The 14,658-nt window shown below is 59.5% G+C and overlaps 1 protein-coding gene across 1 annotated transcript in view; it reads left to right on the top strand.

Moving 5' to 3' along the window:
- HMCN2 (hemicentin 2) overlaps positions 1-14,274 on the top strand; it is a 31,041-nt gene extending 16,767 nt beyond the window's left edge. Inside the window, exons 31-68 of the mRNA XM_065853849.2 lie at positions 32-118; positions 612-803; positions 1,224-1,397; positions 1,798-1,911; positions 2,158-2,300; positions 2,444-2,594; positions 2,819-3,037; positions 3,741-3,854; positions 3,919-4,106; positions 4,283-4,439; positions 4,539-4,729; positions 4,809-4,890; positions 5,137-5,273; positions 5,392-5,533; positions 5,707-5,854; positions 6,063-6,190; positions 6,318-6,474; positions 6,568-6,689; positions 6,899-7,063; positions 7,149-7,256; positions 7,344-7,478; positions 7,698-7,832; positions 7,955-8,145; positions 8,515-8,728; positions 8,911-9,045; positions 9,118-9,308; positions 9,395-9,476; positions 9,635-9,904; positions 10,624-10,773; positions 10,985-11,122; positions 11,297-11,418; positions 11,515-11,752; positions 11,866-11,928; positions 12,023-12,151; positions 12,280-12,594; positions 12,835-12,954; positions 13,266-13,392; positions 13,508-14,274. Coding sequence (XP_065709921.1) covers positions 32-118; positions 612-803; positions 1,224-1,397; positions 1,798-1,911; positions 2,158-2,300; positions 2,444-2,594; positions 2,819-3,037; positions 3,741-3,854; positions 3,919-4,106; positions 4,283-4,439; positions 4,539-4,729; positions 4,809-4,890; positions 5,137-5,273; positions 5,392-5,533; positions 5,707-5,854; positions 6,063-6,190; positions 6,318-6,474; positions 6,568-6,689; positions 6,899-7,063; positions 7,149-7,256; positions 7,344-7,478; positions 7,698-7,832; positions 7,955-8,145; positions 8,515-8,728; positions 8,911-9,045; positions 9,118-9,308; positions 9,395-9,476; positions 9,635-9,904; positions 10,624-10,773; positions 10,985-11,122; positions 11,297-11,418; positions 11,515-11,752; positions 11,866-11,928; positions 12,023-12,151; positions 12,280-12,594; positions 12,835-12,954; positions 13,266-13,392; positions 13,508-13,850 — 6,017 coding nt within the window. The 3' untranslated portion in view covers positions 13,851-14,274. The remainder of the gene's footprint in view (positions 1-31; positions 119-611; positions 804-1,223; positions 1,398-1,797; positions 1,912-2,157; positions 2,301-2,443; positions 2,595-2,818; positions 3,038-3,740; positions 3,855-3,918; positions 4,107-4,282; positions 4,440-4,538; positions 4,730-4,808; positions 4,891-5,136; positions 5,274-5,391; positions 5,534-5,706; positions 5,855-6,062; positions 6,191-6,317; positions 6,475-6,567; positions 6,690-6,898; positions 7,064-7,148; positions 7,257-7,343; positions 7,479-7,697; positions 7,833-7,954; positions 8,146-8,514; positions 8,729-8,910; positions 9,046-9,117; positions 9,309-9,394; positions 9,477-9,634; positions 9,905-10,623; positions 10,774-10,984; positions 11,123-11,296; positions 11,419-11,514; positions 11,753-11,865; positions 11,929-12,022; positions 12,152-12,279; positions 12,595-12,834; positions 12,955-13,265; positions 13,393-13,507) is intronic.
- Positions 14,275-14,658: the final 384 nt, after the last annotated feature.

Raw genomic sequence — 14,658 nt, forward strand, 5'->3', positions numbered from 1 at the left:
TGCTGAGGTCCCTGGTGGCTTGTGTTCCTAGTTCCTCCTCACATCGAGAATGCGGATGAAGAAGAGACCATCACAGTACCTGAGGGTCACCCTGTCACCTGGTCTTGCCTGGCTGCAGGTGAGCATCACATGGAGCAGAGGTGGCATGAGCAGGTGGAAGGTGGGGCTCAGGGACACGAGTCTCCCTTTGGAGTGTGGAGCAAACACGTGGCGCCAGTCGATGACATGAAAAAAGCTGAAATCGTCTGAAGAAGTTTTTTGGGATAGTTCCTGGCTTTGCAGTTTGGCTGTCTGGGAAGCGCTGAGTCCATGTGGGGAGCTTGTTCCATGACATAAGCTCCAATCTTTCCCAAATGGAACTGAAATTCCTCTCATCTGGTTTCTCCTTTAGTGATGGGAATAATTAATCACCTCCTACTCAGGACAGTTTTCTTTCTTCTTGCTGGCTCGTCCAGCAGTCTTTAAAAATCTGATCCAGATCATGATAATTTTCGATTTGGGCTGATGTCCCTGCTTCCCAGAAAAGCTCCAGCACAGTGACCTCGGTCAGGCTGTGCGCACATGTGGAGAAACTTTGCATGAAGGCCAAAACCTTCTCTCCACCTGCACAGGCAACCCCCAGCCTAAGATCACCTGGATGAAGGACGGCCACCCTCTGCCTGGCAAGGACACCTTCTCCATCTCCCCTGATGGCTCCATGCTCCACATTCCCCGAGTCTCCCTGTCTGACGCTGGCCGCTACTCCTGCGTGGCCTCCAGCTCTGTGGCAAACCAAACCAAGCACTACCTGCTTGATGTGTCAGGTACGAGGTGCCTTTGGATGGAGACAGTTTCAGGTGTGAGCAGGAGATGTGGATTCACAGAGCTTTTTATTTGCCTACCCAGGTAGGTGGTGAGGATCCCCTAACCCTACTGCCAGCACCATGGCATGGGGTCCTGGACCTGCCACAAAACCTTCATGAGACTTCCTGGATGGGCATAAAGGATCCATGTCTGATGGTGCAGGATCCATCTCTGATGGTGGCTTGTGGGAAGGAGGAGAGAGTCTTGTGTTGGAGGGCAGAGTGTGAAGCTGAGCTTTTGCTGTATGTGCTGTGCATTGCATGTGCTGTGGTCAAGCCCAGCTCCCTGAACTCATATCATGCTTTTTGGTGGAGGAACAAAGCATCGGGAAGCCTAAGTGGTTGCTGATGCTGATCTGCCATGCAAACATGTCTCTGCAGCCAGACCTACCTTTGCTGGAGATGCCCATGGTGCCACCACAGAAGAAGTTACAGTGATCATCAACAACCCCATCTCCCTGGTCTGTGAGGCTTTGGCCTACTCATCTCCCAACATCACCTGGCTGAAGGATGAGGTTCCTCTCAAAGAATCTAGAAATGTCCACGTGCTTCCTGGTACTGTGCTGGTGTCCAGCAGCTCTATGTGACTGTGGTGGGCCCTTGTTCAATGCTTTGGGGAGTGGGAGCGGGGCCTTTTTTGGGCCTGACCGTGATTTAGGGCAGTGGGGTGGTGAGAAATCATTGTTCTACTGGACCATAGGGGCTCAGGCCATCAGGTGGGTGCTGCTCTTCCATGTGCTGCATCATCTGATAATAGCTAGAGTCTCCTTGGCAGCATCAGCGAGACCACATTGGCTTTTATAAGCCTGGAAACTGGCTCTAGAAGACCATTAGAGCCCCCAAAATCAGGCTTGCAGGTGGTCAGTAAGTTCCCTAAGATACCTTCTTGTGCTGCATGAGGATAGACAGCTGTGGCTGTGAATGATGCCCCTCTCACGAGACACTCTTTGTCCAGGTGGCCATGGGCTGCAGATCCTGAATGCCCAGGAAGAGGACACGGGCACGTACAGCTGCATCATGGCCAACGAAGCTGGGGAGGCTGTGAAGAACTATGCTGTGAAGGTCCTGGGTATAGAAACTCTTTGTGAACTCCTTAATTCCTGTGGTGACCCCACCACTGTAACCAGGCCAGTGCCCCATTCCTTTCCATGCCTTCATCCCAAGAGCTGCCCCAAAAAAGTCTACCCTGGGGAGGACAAAGGGGTCCATCTGGGGTGTCACCAGCACCCCAAGATGCTGTTTGTCACTGATCAGGGCAGAGCAAGGGTGTCAGAGGCTCTTCTCTCATCCCAGATGTGTCTTCTCTCCCCACTAGTTCCTCCCTTGATTGCCAGAGATGACCCTTTAGGGGAATTTGCCATAAAAGAGGTGAAAACCAGGGTCAACAGCACAGTGACACTGGAGTGTGAGACCCGGGCTGTGCCTGAGCCGATCATCCGGTGGTACAAGGACAAGCAGGTGAGGTCCCAACTGCGACCAGGGAGGAGCTGCTGGTTCTGGGGACCCTCCTGGGTGGATTGAAGGGGGGAAGATACCCTTTACATGGGCTTTGTCCCACTCCTGGCTGTGTAGTCCTCCTCTCGTGTTTCTTGCTCATGCAGCTCCTGGAAAGCACCGGCCACCTCCAGATCCTCAGCAAGGGGCAGGTTCTTCAAATCAAACCAGCCAGTGTCTCTGACTCAGGGCACTACACCTGTGTGGCCACCAATGCTGTGGGAGAAGATGACAGGGACTTCATTGTGCATGTCCAAGGTGAGCCCTGGGTGGCCAGCCAGTGCCTGGAGGAGTGGGTGTCACAGCAAGATGAGTCGTCTTGGGGTCTCTTGTGGGAGTAGAGCTGAGTGAGCAGGACAAGGGTCTGTCTCTCCTGGAAAATGAGCATCTCCTTGGCCCTGGTCAGGCCTGGGCAGGTGCTCTGGTTGCACCTGGGGGTGTGAGCCCCGTTCCCCACCGCTGACCACAGCCTGTCCCTGCAGTGCCACCCCTCTTCCAGCAGCAGACAAGCCCCAATGAAGTCCTTGAGATCTTCTACCTGGAAGAAGACCAGGATGGGGAGGTGACAGAGCACCGGCAGGCTGTCCTTGGCCAGCCCACCACCCTCTACTGTGACACCAATGCCATCCCACCTCCCCAGTTCAGCTGGTATAAGGATGGAGAGCCCCTCATCCCAGGCCCAGGGGTGCTGATGCTGCTAGGTAATGGGCATGGACCCCCAGTGTGGGGCTTGGGGGTGTTCCTACAGCAGCTCTGTGGGCTGAGAGCAGCTGATAACCATCTCACAATGCTTTTCAAATTCTTAAGTGTGGATGGGGAGACTTTTCTTCAGGTGTAACTCATGCATACAAGAGCTGCACAGATAACTGAGGCTTTGGTTATTTGTCCTATAGAAAAATTCAGGGAATGGCTTTAAACCAATACAAGTAATATTTTTGCTATTGAAATTTGTAGTGATCTGAGGAAAACAAAGGGAGGGGAGATTCAGGATAGACACGAGGAAGAAGTTTTTTTACAATTTGGGTGGTGAAACACTGGCCCAGGTCACCCAGAGAGGTGGTGGATGAACCATCCCTGGAGACATCCCAGGCCAGGCTGGATGGGGCTCTGAGCAACCAGAGCTGGTGAAGATGTCCCTGCTTGTTGCAGGGAGGTTGGACTGGATGACCTTCCAAGTCTCTTCCAACCTAAACTATTCTATGATTCTATAGCACGGGAGAGTTCAATCCTGTCCCCTTGCTCCTGCCAGAGTACACAGCACACATGGGACCTGCAGGAGCAGCGCCATGTCACCAGGGCTGCATGGGGGGTGTTCAGGCACAGCAAGGTGGGAGAGGGAGGTTGGAGGGGACCCTCTGACCTCTGTGGAGCTGTCCCCATCACTGTCCCTGCCCTATGCCACAGGGGGCCGGGTGCTGCAGCTGCCGGCAGTGCAGGAGGAAGACAAGGGCAGATACACATGTGAGGCAACGAACGTGGCAGGACGGGACCACCGGCACTACGAGCTGGAGGTGCTGAGTGAGTACAGGGTGGGGGGAGGTGTACAGTGACATGTGGCAGCCCCCTGACCACTCCCTTCCAGCTGCCCCCACCATCCATGGTGACATGGAGGACCTGGCTGAGGAGGTGACAGCCACTGTCAATGGCACCGTCCACTTCAAATGCGAAGCCACTGGACAACCAGTGCCCACGGTATCCTGGCTCTGGAATGATGTCCCCATTGTTGCCAGCCCACGGCACCAGCTTCTGGAAGGTGGCACTGTCCTGCAGGTTTGTGTCCCCCTGGGCAGGGCAGCTGTGCCAGGGGGTGACACAGCAGACACTGGGCAGAGGGGGTGGGACATTCTTCCCTTCTAGGTCTTGCCGAGTGTTGAGGTCCCTCTGGGAGCTTCAGCAGCCCCCTGGCTTGTGGCAGCCATCGACAGGGTTCTGCTTGCCCTGTGCAGGTGGCCATGGTGGAGGTGGGTGACACTGGCAGCTACACGTGTGTGGCCGAGAACGTGGCTGGCTCAGCCGAGAAACACTTCGCCCTCTCTGTGGAGGATAGGGCATCCACAGCGACTCTTGCCCAGGCCAGCAAAGCCTTCCAGCCCCTGGTGATGGGTGCGTGTCTGCCCCTGGGGATTTGGGAAGGGCACTTAGTCCATTTTTAGGGGAAACAAAGAGGGGATGAGCCCACCCATCTCACCATGTGCCTTGCAGAGCCCCCCCACATTGATGCTGCATCCCATCCCACTGAGATGTCCATCACTGTGGGTACCCCACTTAAGCTGACTTGTCTGGTGACGGGCGTCCCCGTGCCCACTGTCACCTGGGAGAAGGATGGACAGCTGCTGGCAGGGCCCTGGCTTGTGTCGGGGAATGAGAGCACCTTCCACATCGAGAGTGCTAAGGTACAGGTTCCTCTTTCTTTTCCCCATCTGCATTTTCTCTTCACATTTCACATTTTTCCTCTCTCCTGACTTTGTGTAGGTGGCTGACACTGGCTTGTACACCTGCCTGGCCACTAGCCCCGCCGGGGAGGACAGCAGGAGCTTCCACGTCAGCATCCAAGGTCGTGCGGCCCCAGCAGTGCAGCGAGGAGGGTCTTAGCAGGGGGTGCTGAGGGGTGCTCAGAGTTCTGGGGACCAGAGAGCTGGAATATCCCCTGCATCCCTCCTTGGGGTTACTGGGGGGTGCATGGGTAGAGCAGTGCGATTTGGTCCTGCAGAGCAGTGGCCTATGCATGATTTATGGGAACGGGTATAGGGTTGCCCAATCCAGGTGGCACCCCTGACTCACCTGGCACATGTCCCACCAGCACCTCTCAGCATGGCGAGTGTTGGAGAAACCCCCAGCATCACTGCTGTGGCAGGGGGGCAGCTCATCCTGGAGTGCCCTGAGGATGCTGTGCCACCCCCCCACATCGAGTGGCACCAGGAGGGCTCCCCAGTGCAGGTGTGTGTGATGGAACCTGAGATGGTGGATGGGCAGGGACTGGGATGCACCTTCCCCAGCCCCATTGGAGTGAGGGTGATGCGGGGAGAGCTGCTGACGGGGGCTTTGGGGACGTTAGGAGGATCCCCGCAGGCAGATCCTGGCCGAGGGGCGATTCCTGCAGATCCAAGCAGTGGAGGCAGCAGATGGTGGGGAGTACAGCTGCAGGGCCACCAATGCGCTGGGGGACACCAGCCTGCGTGTCCGCGTGGAGGTTCACGGTGAGTGCTGCGATGCCATGGGGCTTTGGAGGGGAGTGCCATCTCCATCTCTGTTATTTCAGGGATGTGCAACATCATGGGGTGTTTTGTGGTCAGGGTAATGGGGTTGGATGGTGCCCAGGCTCCTGTGCTGGTCTGGGTTGATGTTTTCCATCCCCTGAGCCCTGTCTCAGTGGCCCCTGAGATCCAGCCAGGCCCCGAGGAGGTGAAGGTGCTGGTGAATGGCTCTGTGGTGCTGCCATGCCAGGCGGAGGGGTGGCCCATGCCCCGGGTGACGTGGCGCAAGGACAGACGGCTTCTGCCTCTCCGAGGGAACAACAGGTACAAAGGGTTGGTGGCACCGAGAGCTGGAGCTCGGATCGTGCCACCCTCCGTATCAAGAGGTGTTTTGGTATCCCCCCACTGTCTCAGTGGGTATGTGCCACATCTGGCTGCGATGGCACTGGCCACCTTCTCGGCCATGTATTCCTGTGTGTTGTGTCCTGGCCATGCAGAGCTCCCACAGGGCTACCCTGCTGTCCCTCCCCAGGCTGCAGCTCCTGCCCAGCGGCTCCCTGCAAATCGACCCTGTTCAGGTCCAGGATTCGGGCTCTTACCTCTGCATGGCATCCAGCCCTGCTGGCTCTGACCAGCGAGGCCTGGACCTCCACGTCCTGGGTAAGCAGAAGAGCCAGATGGATCCCTCCTGGGCTCACCCTCCTGCAGCCTGACACTGCCGGGCTGCTCTCCTTGGTGCAACGATGTGCTGCTGTTCCCTGCTCATCACCATCATGCCCTTCTGCAGTCCCTCCCACCATTGCCCCTGGCCCCTCCAACCTCACACTGCTGGCTCAGCAACCGGCCACGCTGGGCTGTGATGCCTGGGGATCCCCTGTGCCCCACATCAGGTGGGAGAAGGATGGTCGCCCCCTGAACCCACATCTCCTGCCTGGCACCTACAGGTACCCACAGCGCTGGCTGCTCTGTCCTGCTGTAGCAGGGATTTGTCCCCTCTCGCTGCTCCCCTGGGGCAGGAGCTGATCCCTGCTCTGCAGCTTGCGGTCCTCAGGGTCGCTGCTCATCACCAGTCCCGGTCCCTGGGATGAGGGGCAGTTCGAGTGCATCGCCACTAACAAAGCTGGAGAGGCACGGAAGGTTTTCCTCGTGTCCATCCACGGTGAGATCCTGGGGGCTGTGAGTCTCACCCAGAGTGGCTTTCCTAGTGCCTGTCACCACATTGGGTGTGATGCGGGTTCACTTCAGTCCCCACTAGATGACATGGCATGGGGACGGGCAAGAGGAGAAATCAAAATATCTGTGCTTGTATGTGCAAGGATGGGACCCCCTTCAGCATTCCCTGCTCACCTCCCTCCCTCACCTCTCCAGTGCCCCCCACCATTGCCGATGACCTCACGGATGTGACTGTCACCCGACTGTTCTCTGTTGTCCTCACCTGCTATGCCTCTGGCGTGCCCCCACCCACAGTGTCGTGGAGCAAGGAGGGGGCTCAGCTGAGCAGCCGAGGAGGGGGCTACCATGTCCTGCCCACAGGTACGGGCTTGGGCCAGCACTGCCCTGGGGGCGGTGGGTCCCTGCCAGCTCCCCCCCTGCCTTCCCCTGCCTGCTCTCTTCCCAGGGGCCCTGGAGATCAGGCAGGTGCTGCCTGCACATGCTGGCCACTACACCTGCACGGCGAGGAACGTTGCCGGCACAGCCCAAAAACACCTTCGGCTTGCGGTGCACGGTATGTTTCGTTCCGGTGATCGCAATCCCTGTGCCTTGGTCCACCTTGGGGAATCCCCGGTGGGCAGCACTTCCCTGCTGCTCCTAGAGCCTCCTGCCTTGAAGCCCCTTCCCGGCGTGGTGATGGCAATGGTCAATACCAGTGTGGTGCTGTCCTGTGAAGCAACTGGGGTCCCCAGGCCGGAGGTCACCTGGCAAAAGGACGGTGTTGGTATCACCGGAGGTAAGTGGGAGCTTGTACTGCCTATCAGCCCATGGCTTGGGGGGAGATTTGGATGGCTGAACTCTCTGGGGTTTCTAGGCATCCCAGCAGGGTGCTGAGTGGCACCAGCCATGGGTCCTCCTGGCTCCTGTCCAAGATGGATACGGCAGCTGCGGGACTCCCCATAAAGGGGCACTTCTGCTGCCCCATCCTGCCCATCATTCCTGCCCATCCCTGCAGGGCCCGGGCTGAAGGTGCTCCCAAAGGGGCAGCTGCGTCTCCTCCGGGCATCCCCAGGGGATGCAGGTACCTACCTGTGTGTGGCTCGCAACCCTGCGGGCACCGCGGCAGGGAGGACCAGGCTGATCGTGCAAGGTAAGGCGAAGGCTGTGGCCCCAGCGCTCGTCCCTTCCTCTGCTTAGCTCCTTCCTCAACACCTCACAGTGAAACATGGCTGCCGAGGTGTGAGCAAGTCCCTGCCCTCCCGCCCCATCCAGTGCCCCCCATCATCACGGCTGGGCCAGCAGAGCTGGCTGTCCTGGAGGGGCTGGACGTGCTGCTGCCCTGTGCCACCCGTGGCATCCCTGAGCCTCGTGTGTCCTGGAGCCGGGATGGAGCCCCGTTGTGGGGTGGTGAGGGGAAAGCCACTGTCCTGCCTTCTGGAGAGCTGCTGCTCCGGGATGTTCAGGTGAGCACCGTCCCCTCCCATGGCTGAGCTAGCTGTGATGTTGGAGAGCTGAAAAACAAGTGTTTCTTGCTGCTAAAAAGAAATCGCAGGTTGTTCTGTGCCCTGTTATGTCCATGGGTTGGGGCTGGCAACATCCTGCTTACTTTCAAAAATATTTGGCAGAGGAAGAGCTCTGTTCAGTCCTGTGCAACAGGCTGGCATGTCCAGGCAGTGTGAGTTTGCTTAATGTGGGCTGGAAAAATGTGTTTGTGGCCAAGATGTTGCTTTTTGGGTGCACAACAGTCAGCAGAGATGCAGCCCAGTGAGCCAGGGCTGCAGCTGGACCCCAGACACAAGCCCACCCCTGCTCTCCCCCCTTTCCTGGTGCAGGAAGAGGATACCGGGAGCTACTCCTGCACCGCGGTGAACTCGGCCGGGAGGGCTGTCCGCCGGCTGTCCCTCGCTGTCCACACCCTGCCCACCTTCACCCACCTGCCTGGAGACGCCACCCTGAGCTGGGGCGAGAGGCTGGAGCTGGTGTGTGCAGCCGCGGGCAGCCCCCAGCCCCGCATCTCCTGGATGGCCAACGGGCAGCTTGTCACCGGTGTGTGGGCAGGGGGACCATGAGCAGGGGGGGTGGAGGATGTTGAGTCTGGGGGGAGGACATGATCCTGGTGCCATCCCTTGTTCCACCTTTCGGGATCCCTGGAATGCTGGCACAGCTGGATCTGTGGGCTTATAAGAGCTGCTCCCTGTCTGCTTTCTGGGGGGGTTTGTACCCCATAGATGGTGTGTCAGGCCAGAGGGGCCAGAGCATGCTGCGGCGGGAGGCAGCTACCCACGCCGACAGCGGGACCTACGTCTGCCATGCTGAGAACAGCGCTGGTGCCATCAGGGCCACTGCCTCTGTCTCTGTCAGAGGTAGGTGATAACTCTGGGGAGGCCGGGATACCCAGCCACCCCCTTCCTCTGTCACCCATCTCCCTTCCCCAGAGGCACCCATCATACAGGGGCACTCCAGTACCTACCAAGTGGAGCCCCCTGGGGGTGATGCCCTCCTTGACTGTGATGCCCGGGGGCACCCTGTGCCCCTGGTCCGCTGGAGCAAGGACGGGGTGCCGGTGGGGACTGGCGGGCACCTGCACCAGCTGCAGAACGGCTCCCTGGCCATCCGTGGCGTGGGGGTGAGTGGGGTCTGGGGGTGCTGGTGTGTTTTGGGGAGCTTTCGTGGCAAAGCCAGGTGTGGTGCTAACACTGTTGGTATCATCAGAGTGCTGACACAGGGCACTATCGATGTGTGGCAGAGAACGACGCAGGCACGGCTGCAAAGGTTGTCACCCTGGCCCTGCAGAGTGAGTGCTGTCCCCCTTTGCACCCTCTTTTTGAGGGTCTGCAAATCAGGTCACGCCTCCCCCCCTCCCTTGGTCCCCAGATCACCCCCAATCCCTGGGGAATGTCCCCAGCACCAGTGGGATGCTGCAACACTGCCTGCATCTCTCTCCCTGCCCAGGTGCCCCTGAAGTGATGGTGACACCACGAGCAGTGTCGGCGCGTGCCGGGCAGCGGGTGCTGCTGCACTGCGCCGTGTCGGGGGAGCCCACCCCCTCCGTGGAGTGGCAGCGGGATGGGGAACCGCTGCCCGAGGGTCCCCGTGCCCGTGTCCTGCCCAATGCCACCCTGCTCCTGCCCTCTGTCAGCCGCCGTGACACTGGCAGCTACTCCTGCCATGCTCGCAATGCTCTGGGCTCTGCCATTGCCCAAGTCAACCTGGCTGTCCAAGGTGGGTGTCTGGATGGCTTGGGGTGCTGGGGTTGCTCACAGTGCCATTACACCCTGGGGTAAAACCTCCTACATGGGGTATGGAGGGATAGTGCCTCTCCTTGCCCTCCCCTGCCCCTTCTGCTGCTCATCTGAGCCCTGACAAACCCTTATCCGAGCAGCTGCCCCGTGCCAGCCCGCACCTCTGTTCATCTCTCCCTGCCCTTCCTGCGTTTGCTGCCCATAATTAAATTCCCATTTCCCAAGGGCTCTGCTCCAGGTCCAGGCACATCCTCTCCGCCTGCTTTTCTGGGAGCAGAGGGTCAGGCCGGCTGGCAGCACAGAGGAAGTGCTGGGTGCCCTCTGTATGGCTGCTGGCATTTTGCTGCCAGGCGTGCCGGAGGAGAAGCAAATAAAAGCTTGGGACTGTGGCCAGGACCATGGGTGATGATACAGAGCAGAGTTTGGGGGCTGTTGATGCATGTTGTTGTGTGCAAGGCACATGGCCACACTCACAGCATCCCCTGTTGATGTGGTACTGTGCTGCCCAGACCCGTGGGGTCTATGAGGACTTTGCTCACAGTCAGGTAGGGAAGCTGCCTGCTGAGCTCTGGCTGCCTTCATGTCTAGAAAATGAGATTTTCTTGACACATATATTATTGAGAAGGGAGACAGGGAAGCACCCCATTTTCCCATGGCAGAGCAGTCCCAATGCTGCTGTCCCTGTCCCTTTTGCCCCAGGGGAGCCACGCCGGGTGCGGGGCAGCCTGGTTGGCGTCATCAATGCCCATGAGCTTGGTGTCACCACCCTTGATGCCAGCGTGCTGGACAACCCGCACTCCAGCACCACTGCCATCAGGAGCAGCATCGGCAGCATCCCCCCTGCCCTAGGTAAGTGGTCACCCCTGCCCTCACCCCAGGGAGGGTTTTGATCTGTGTCAGGTGAAAATCCTGGGGAAAAGATTTCTTTCCAGGCCCTCCCTGCTTCCCAAAAGCAGCATTGCACATTTGTGCTATACCCCATGGGCCAGGGTGGTTGGGGAGGGCTGGGTGTCCCCTTCGGAGGGTGCTGATGGTGACACACTTTCTCCCCAAACCCCAGGGCCACTGATGCGGGTGCTGGTCACCATCGTTGCCCCTGTTTACTGGTCCTTGTCGCACACTGCTGGGGACACCCGGAGCGGGTTCCTGCTCACCCAGGGCACCTTCCGTCACGAGTCACAGCTGGAGTTTGCCACAGGTGAGGGACACCAGGAGTCCCCAGTGTGTTGTGGGCTGTAGAACTTGGTCCTGTGCAGCTCAGCCCGTGCACATCCCCAGAGGCTCAGCCTACCACTGGGCTGAGCTTTATGGCCAGAGGTGGACCCACGTTTGGGGGTGCCCTGGGCTACTGTTCACCACTCCCCCCTGGCAGGGGAGCTCCTGCGCGTCACCCACCTTGCCCGTGGCACGGATGCTGCTGGTGCTCTGCTCCTGGACAGCGTGATCAGCGGCTCCGTGCCAGAGAGCATCGGCGAGACAGCTGTGCAGCTGCAGGTGCCAGCACTGCCCGTCCTCCCCGCGGGGCTGTGACTCCCCTGCTGGCAGCCGGCGGGGTCTATGGCCTGATTCCCCCTTCCTGCCTCTCCCCAGGACTTCAGTGAGCGCTACGTGCATACAGGCGCAGGGCGGCTCTCGGGCAGCTCGGTGCAGAGCTTCCTGCGGGACGGGCGCATCACCCGTGCCCGCTGCAATCACACTATCATGTACGACCCCTCTGTGGGCCTGCGGCCCCCCCGGGTGCAGCACATTCAGGCCAGTGCCCTCAAAACCTCCTATGACCCAGCCTCAGAGCAGCTTCGCTTCCAGCTCCACGCGTCACTTGATGCAGGTAATGGGGATTCCCAGGGATGGAGATGCTGGGCTTCTGCGTGGCTGTGAGGGTGCAAAGGCCACATCTCTGCAGTGACATGTCCATTCTCATCATCTCTGCTTGAATCCCAGGGGCCGACAGAGACCAGTGCCCACCGGGATTCATCCTGAGCCCCCAGCATCTGTACTGCATTGGTATGGGCCCTTCCAGGGGGGAGCATGAGGACGGCGAGGGGCACCCCCTGCGTGGTGCCAACCTCCCCAACCCTATCCCTTCTTCGTTCTCCAGATGTTGATGAATGTGCGGAGGGGTCCCACGCCTGCCGCTACAACCAGCTTTGCCAGAACACTGCAGGGACATATCGCTGTGCCTGCCCTCCTGGCTACCGCTCGCTGGGCGCGGGCTGGCCATGCTGGGGTACAAGCTGGGGTCTCGGGGGGGACATGTCCTTGGGCATAGGGTACCAGGCCATGCTCACTCCCCTGCCTTGCTCCAGCCTCAGTTTCCCCATCCAGCTGTAACTCTCTGCCTCTTTCCTCCACCAGACATAAATGAGTGCCTGCAGTTTCCTCCACCCTGTGCTGTTGAGTGCCGCAACCTACCGGGCTCCTACCAGTGCCTGTGCCCCCCCAGCAGGACCCTGCTGCCAGGCGGCGAGTGTGGCCCAGCAGGGGTGGATGGAGGGGACACAACGGGCAGCACCCCCAGGAACCCCCAGCTGCGCTGGCTGGGGCCCAGCAGCCCCCCGCGGGGACGGTCCTTGTACACCCAGCTCGCCCTGCGCCGTGTGGCCAAGGCCACAGGGCTGCGGAGTCCCCCTTGTCCCGTGGGGTTCATCAAGAGGAACGGGACCTGCACTGGTGAGTGTGCATGGGGGAAACATTCAGGAAGGGCTTTATAGGGAGTTTGAAGGCCACTTTGTGCCCTAAAGGTGGTTCCTGTGCCTGTTGCTGCCCTGTTTCCCATTTTGTTTGCAATTCATGGGGTTGGGACGTCTCTGGGCTTGGCTGTGCTGAGGAGGGGAGGAGAAAGCCAGGCTGCCCCAAGGCAGCAGAGGGGACCAATGGTTCCCTGCTAGGTGTCACCCTCTCACCCTACAGACCTTGACGAGTGCCAGATGTTGAACCAGTGCCAGCACGAGTGCAGGAACAGCCTGGGCACCTACCGCTGTGTCTGCCCCGCTGGCTACCGGCTGCTGCCCAACGGGAAGAGCTGCCATGGTCAGTGCTGGCGGATGTCCCTGCCCTGATGTGTCCCTGTCCCTGCCTGTGTCCCTTGGGGGTGGCCTGGGTCCCCACAGTGCCCTGGTTGCCATCCTTGCTCCAAGAAATCCAGTCTTTCATCTTCCAGGGAAGAGCTGTTCCAGGCTTGGCACCCTGTCAAGCCTGGGTGCTTTTGTCTCACTGCCCCAGTGTTCAAGACCCCAGGCAGGGTGTGGAGAAGGTGGAGGAGCTGGGGTTTGGATCCGTGTCTGAGCCTGGTGCACATGGACACCTCAGCATCCTCAGACCCCTCCTTTCACTGCCTGCAGATGTGGACGAGTGTGCAGAAGGCATGATCCAGTGTGACTCGAGCCAGATGTGCTTCAACACCCGTGGAGGTGCCCAGTGTGTGGATGCTCCATGCCCTGATGGGTACCAGAGAGGCTCCAGTCCCGGGTGAGTCCTGCCATGGGGCTGGGGGTGCCTGCCCGCTGCCCCGTCTCACAGACCCAGACCCTTTGGCTGCTCCTGCCCCAGTACCACATCCTGTGTCCCCCCGGCTCTTGTGCAGGCTGTGTGTTGGTGTCTGCACGCCGGATTGTGGCTCGGCTGGTCCCCCCATGCTGCGGTACCAGCTACTCACCCTGCCCCTTGGCATCACTGCTGGCCGTGACGTGGTGCACCTTGCCCCGGGCACTGCCCTCCGCCACCGCCCCATCTTCTCGCTGCTGGAGCAGGAGCCCGGCAGCCCCTTCGCCCTCCGCACCGAGCAGGGCCGTGGCATCATCTCCACCCTGCGCCCGCTGCGGGACCCCGGCACCCACCGCCTCAAGGTGCAGGCGCTGGCCCCAGGCAGGCAGCGGGCACCCAGCATCTTCCTCCTCTTCATCTCCGTCTCGCCCTACCCCTACTGACACAGCCGAGGGACAGGAGGGGACGAAGGGTCATATCTCCTCCTGTCCCTCGCCACTGTGCAGGTGGGGGCACGTGGCTCAGGGAAAGCTGAGCTTGCACCATTCCTCTCCCCCCTGGACACCCCCTGTGCGCCCACCAGCCCCTGCCCACGTTGCCTTCTCCCTGGGAGACTTAGTGGGGCCCTGGAGGGAACAGCATGTCCTGTCAGCCCCTTGCAATCAGGTTTTGTTGCAATCCCACAATTTGCACCGGTAGCCCCTGGAACAAACACAGCCCTGGATGGCCTTGGCCATAATCAGCCCGCAGATATGGAGTGGAAGGAATGAGATGGGTGACAGGGGCCAGCGAGGACCCCCCTGGGGTGCGGGGTGTGATCTGTGGGGTTGGGGAGGGCAGAGGGCACCCTGGTATTAACCACATATAAAGTTGAAATAGCCTTATGTTTAATTTTTTTTTTTTTTTAATCCACTTGGTTTCTGTGTGCACTTATTTATTTCTGGTTTTGTTCCAAATAAAGGTGTTTTGTGGATAAATATTAACCATGCCTGAAGAAAGCAGCTTCCTTCAGCATGCGGGAAGGGGCTGCCCCGCTGCAGCCCTGACTCCCCCAGGCTCTGAGCACCTCCCTGTGTGGCCTTGGACCACAGAAAGGAGATGGCTGGGATGTGGCAACACCAAAGGGCCAATGTCCAGCACCTGAAGGTCCATTCCTGCCCCAGCATCAGGTCCCTCAGGCAGCAAGAGCACCTCTCCACACGTGGTGCAGGTAGAGGCTGTTCATGAAAAGCCCACCCAGGCTCTCACTTC

The sequence above is a fragment of the Patagioenas fasciata genome, chromosome 20 (genome assembly GCF_037038585.1).
Source record: "Patagioenas fasciata isolate bPatFas1 chromosome 20, bPatFas1.hap1, whole genome shotgun sequence".
NCBI classification, from domain to species: Eukaryota; Metazoa; Chordata; class Aves; order Columbiformes; family Columbidae; genus Patagioenas; species Patagioenas fasciata.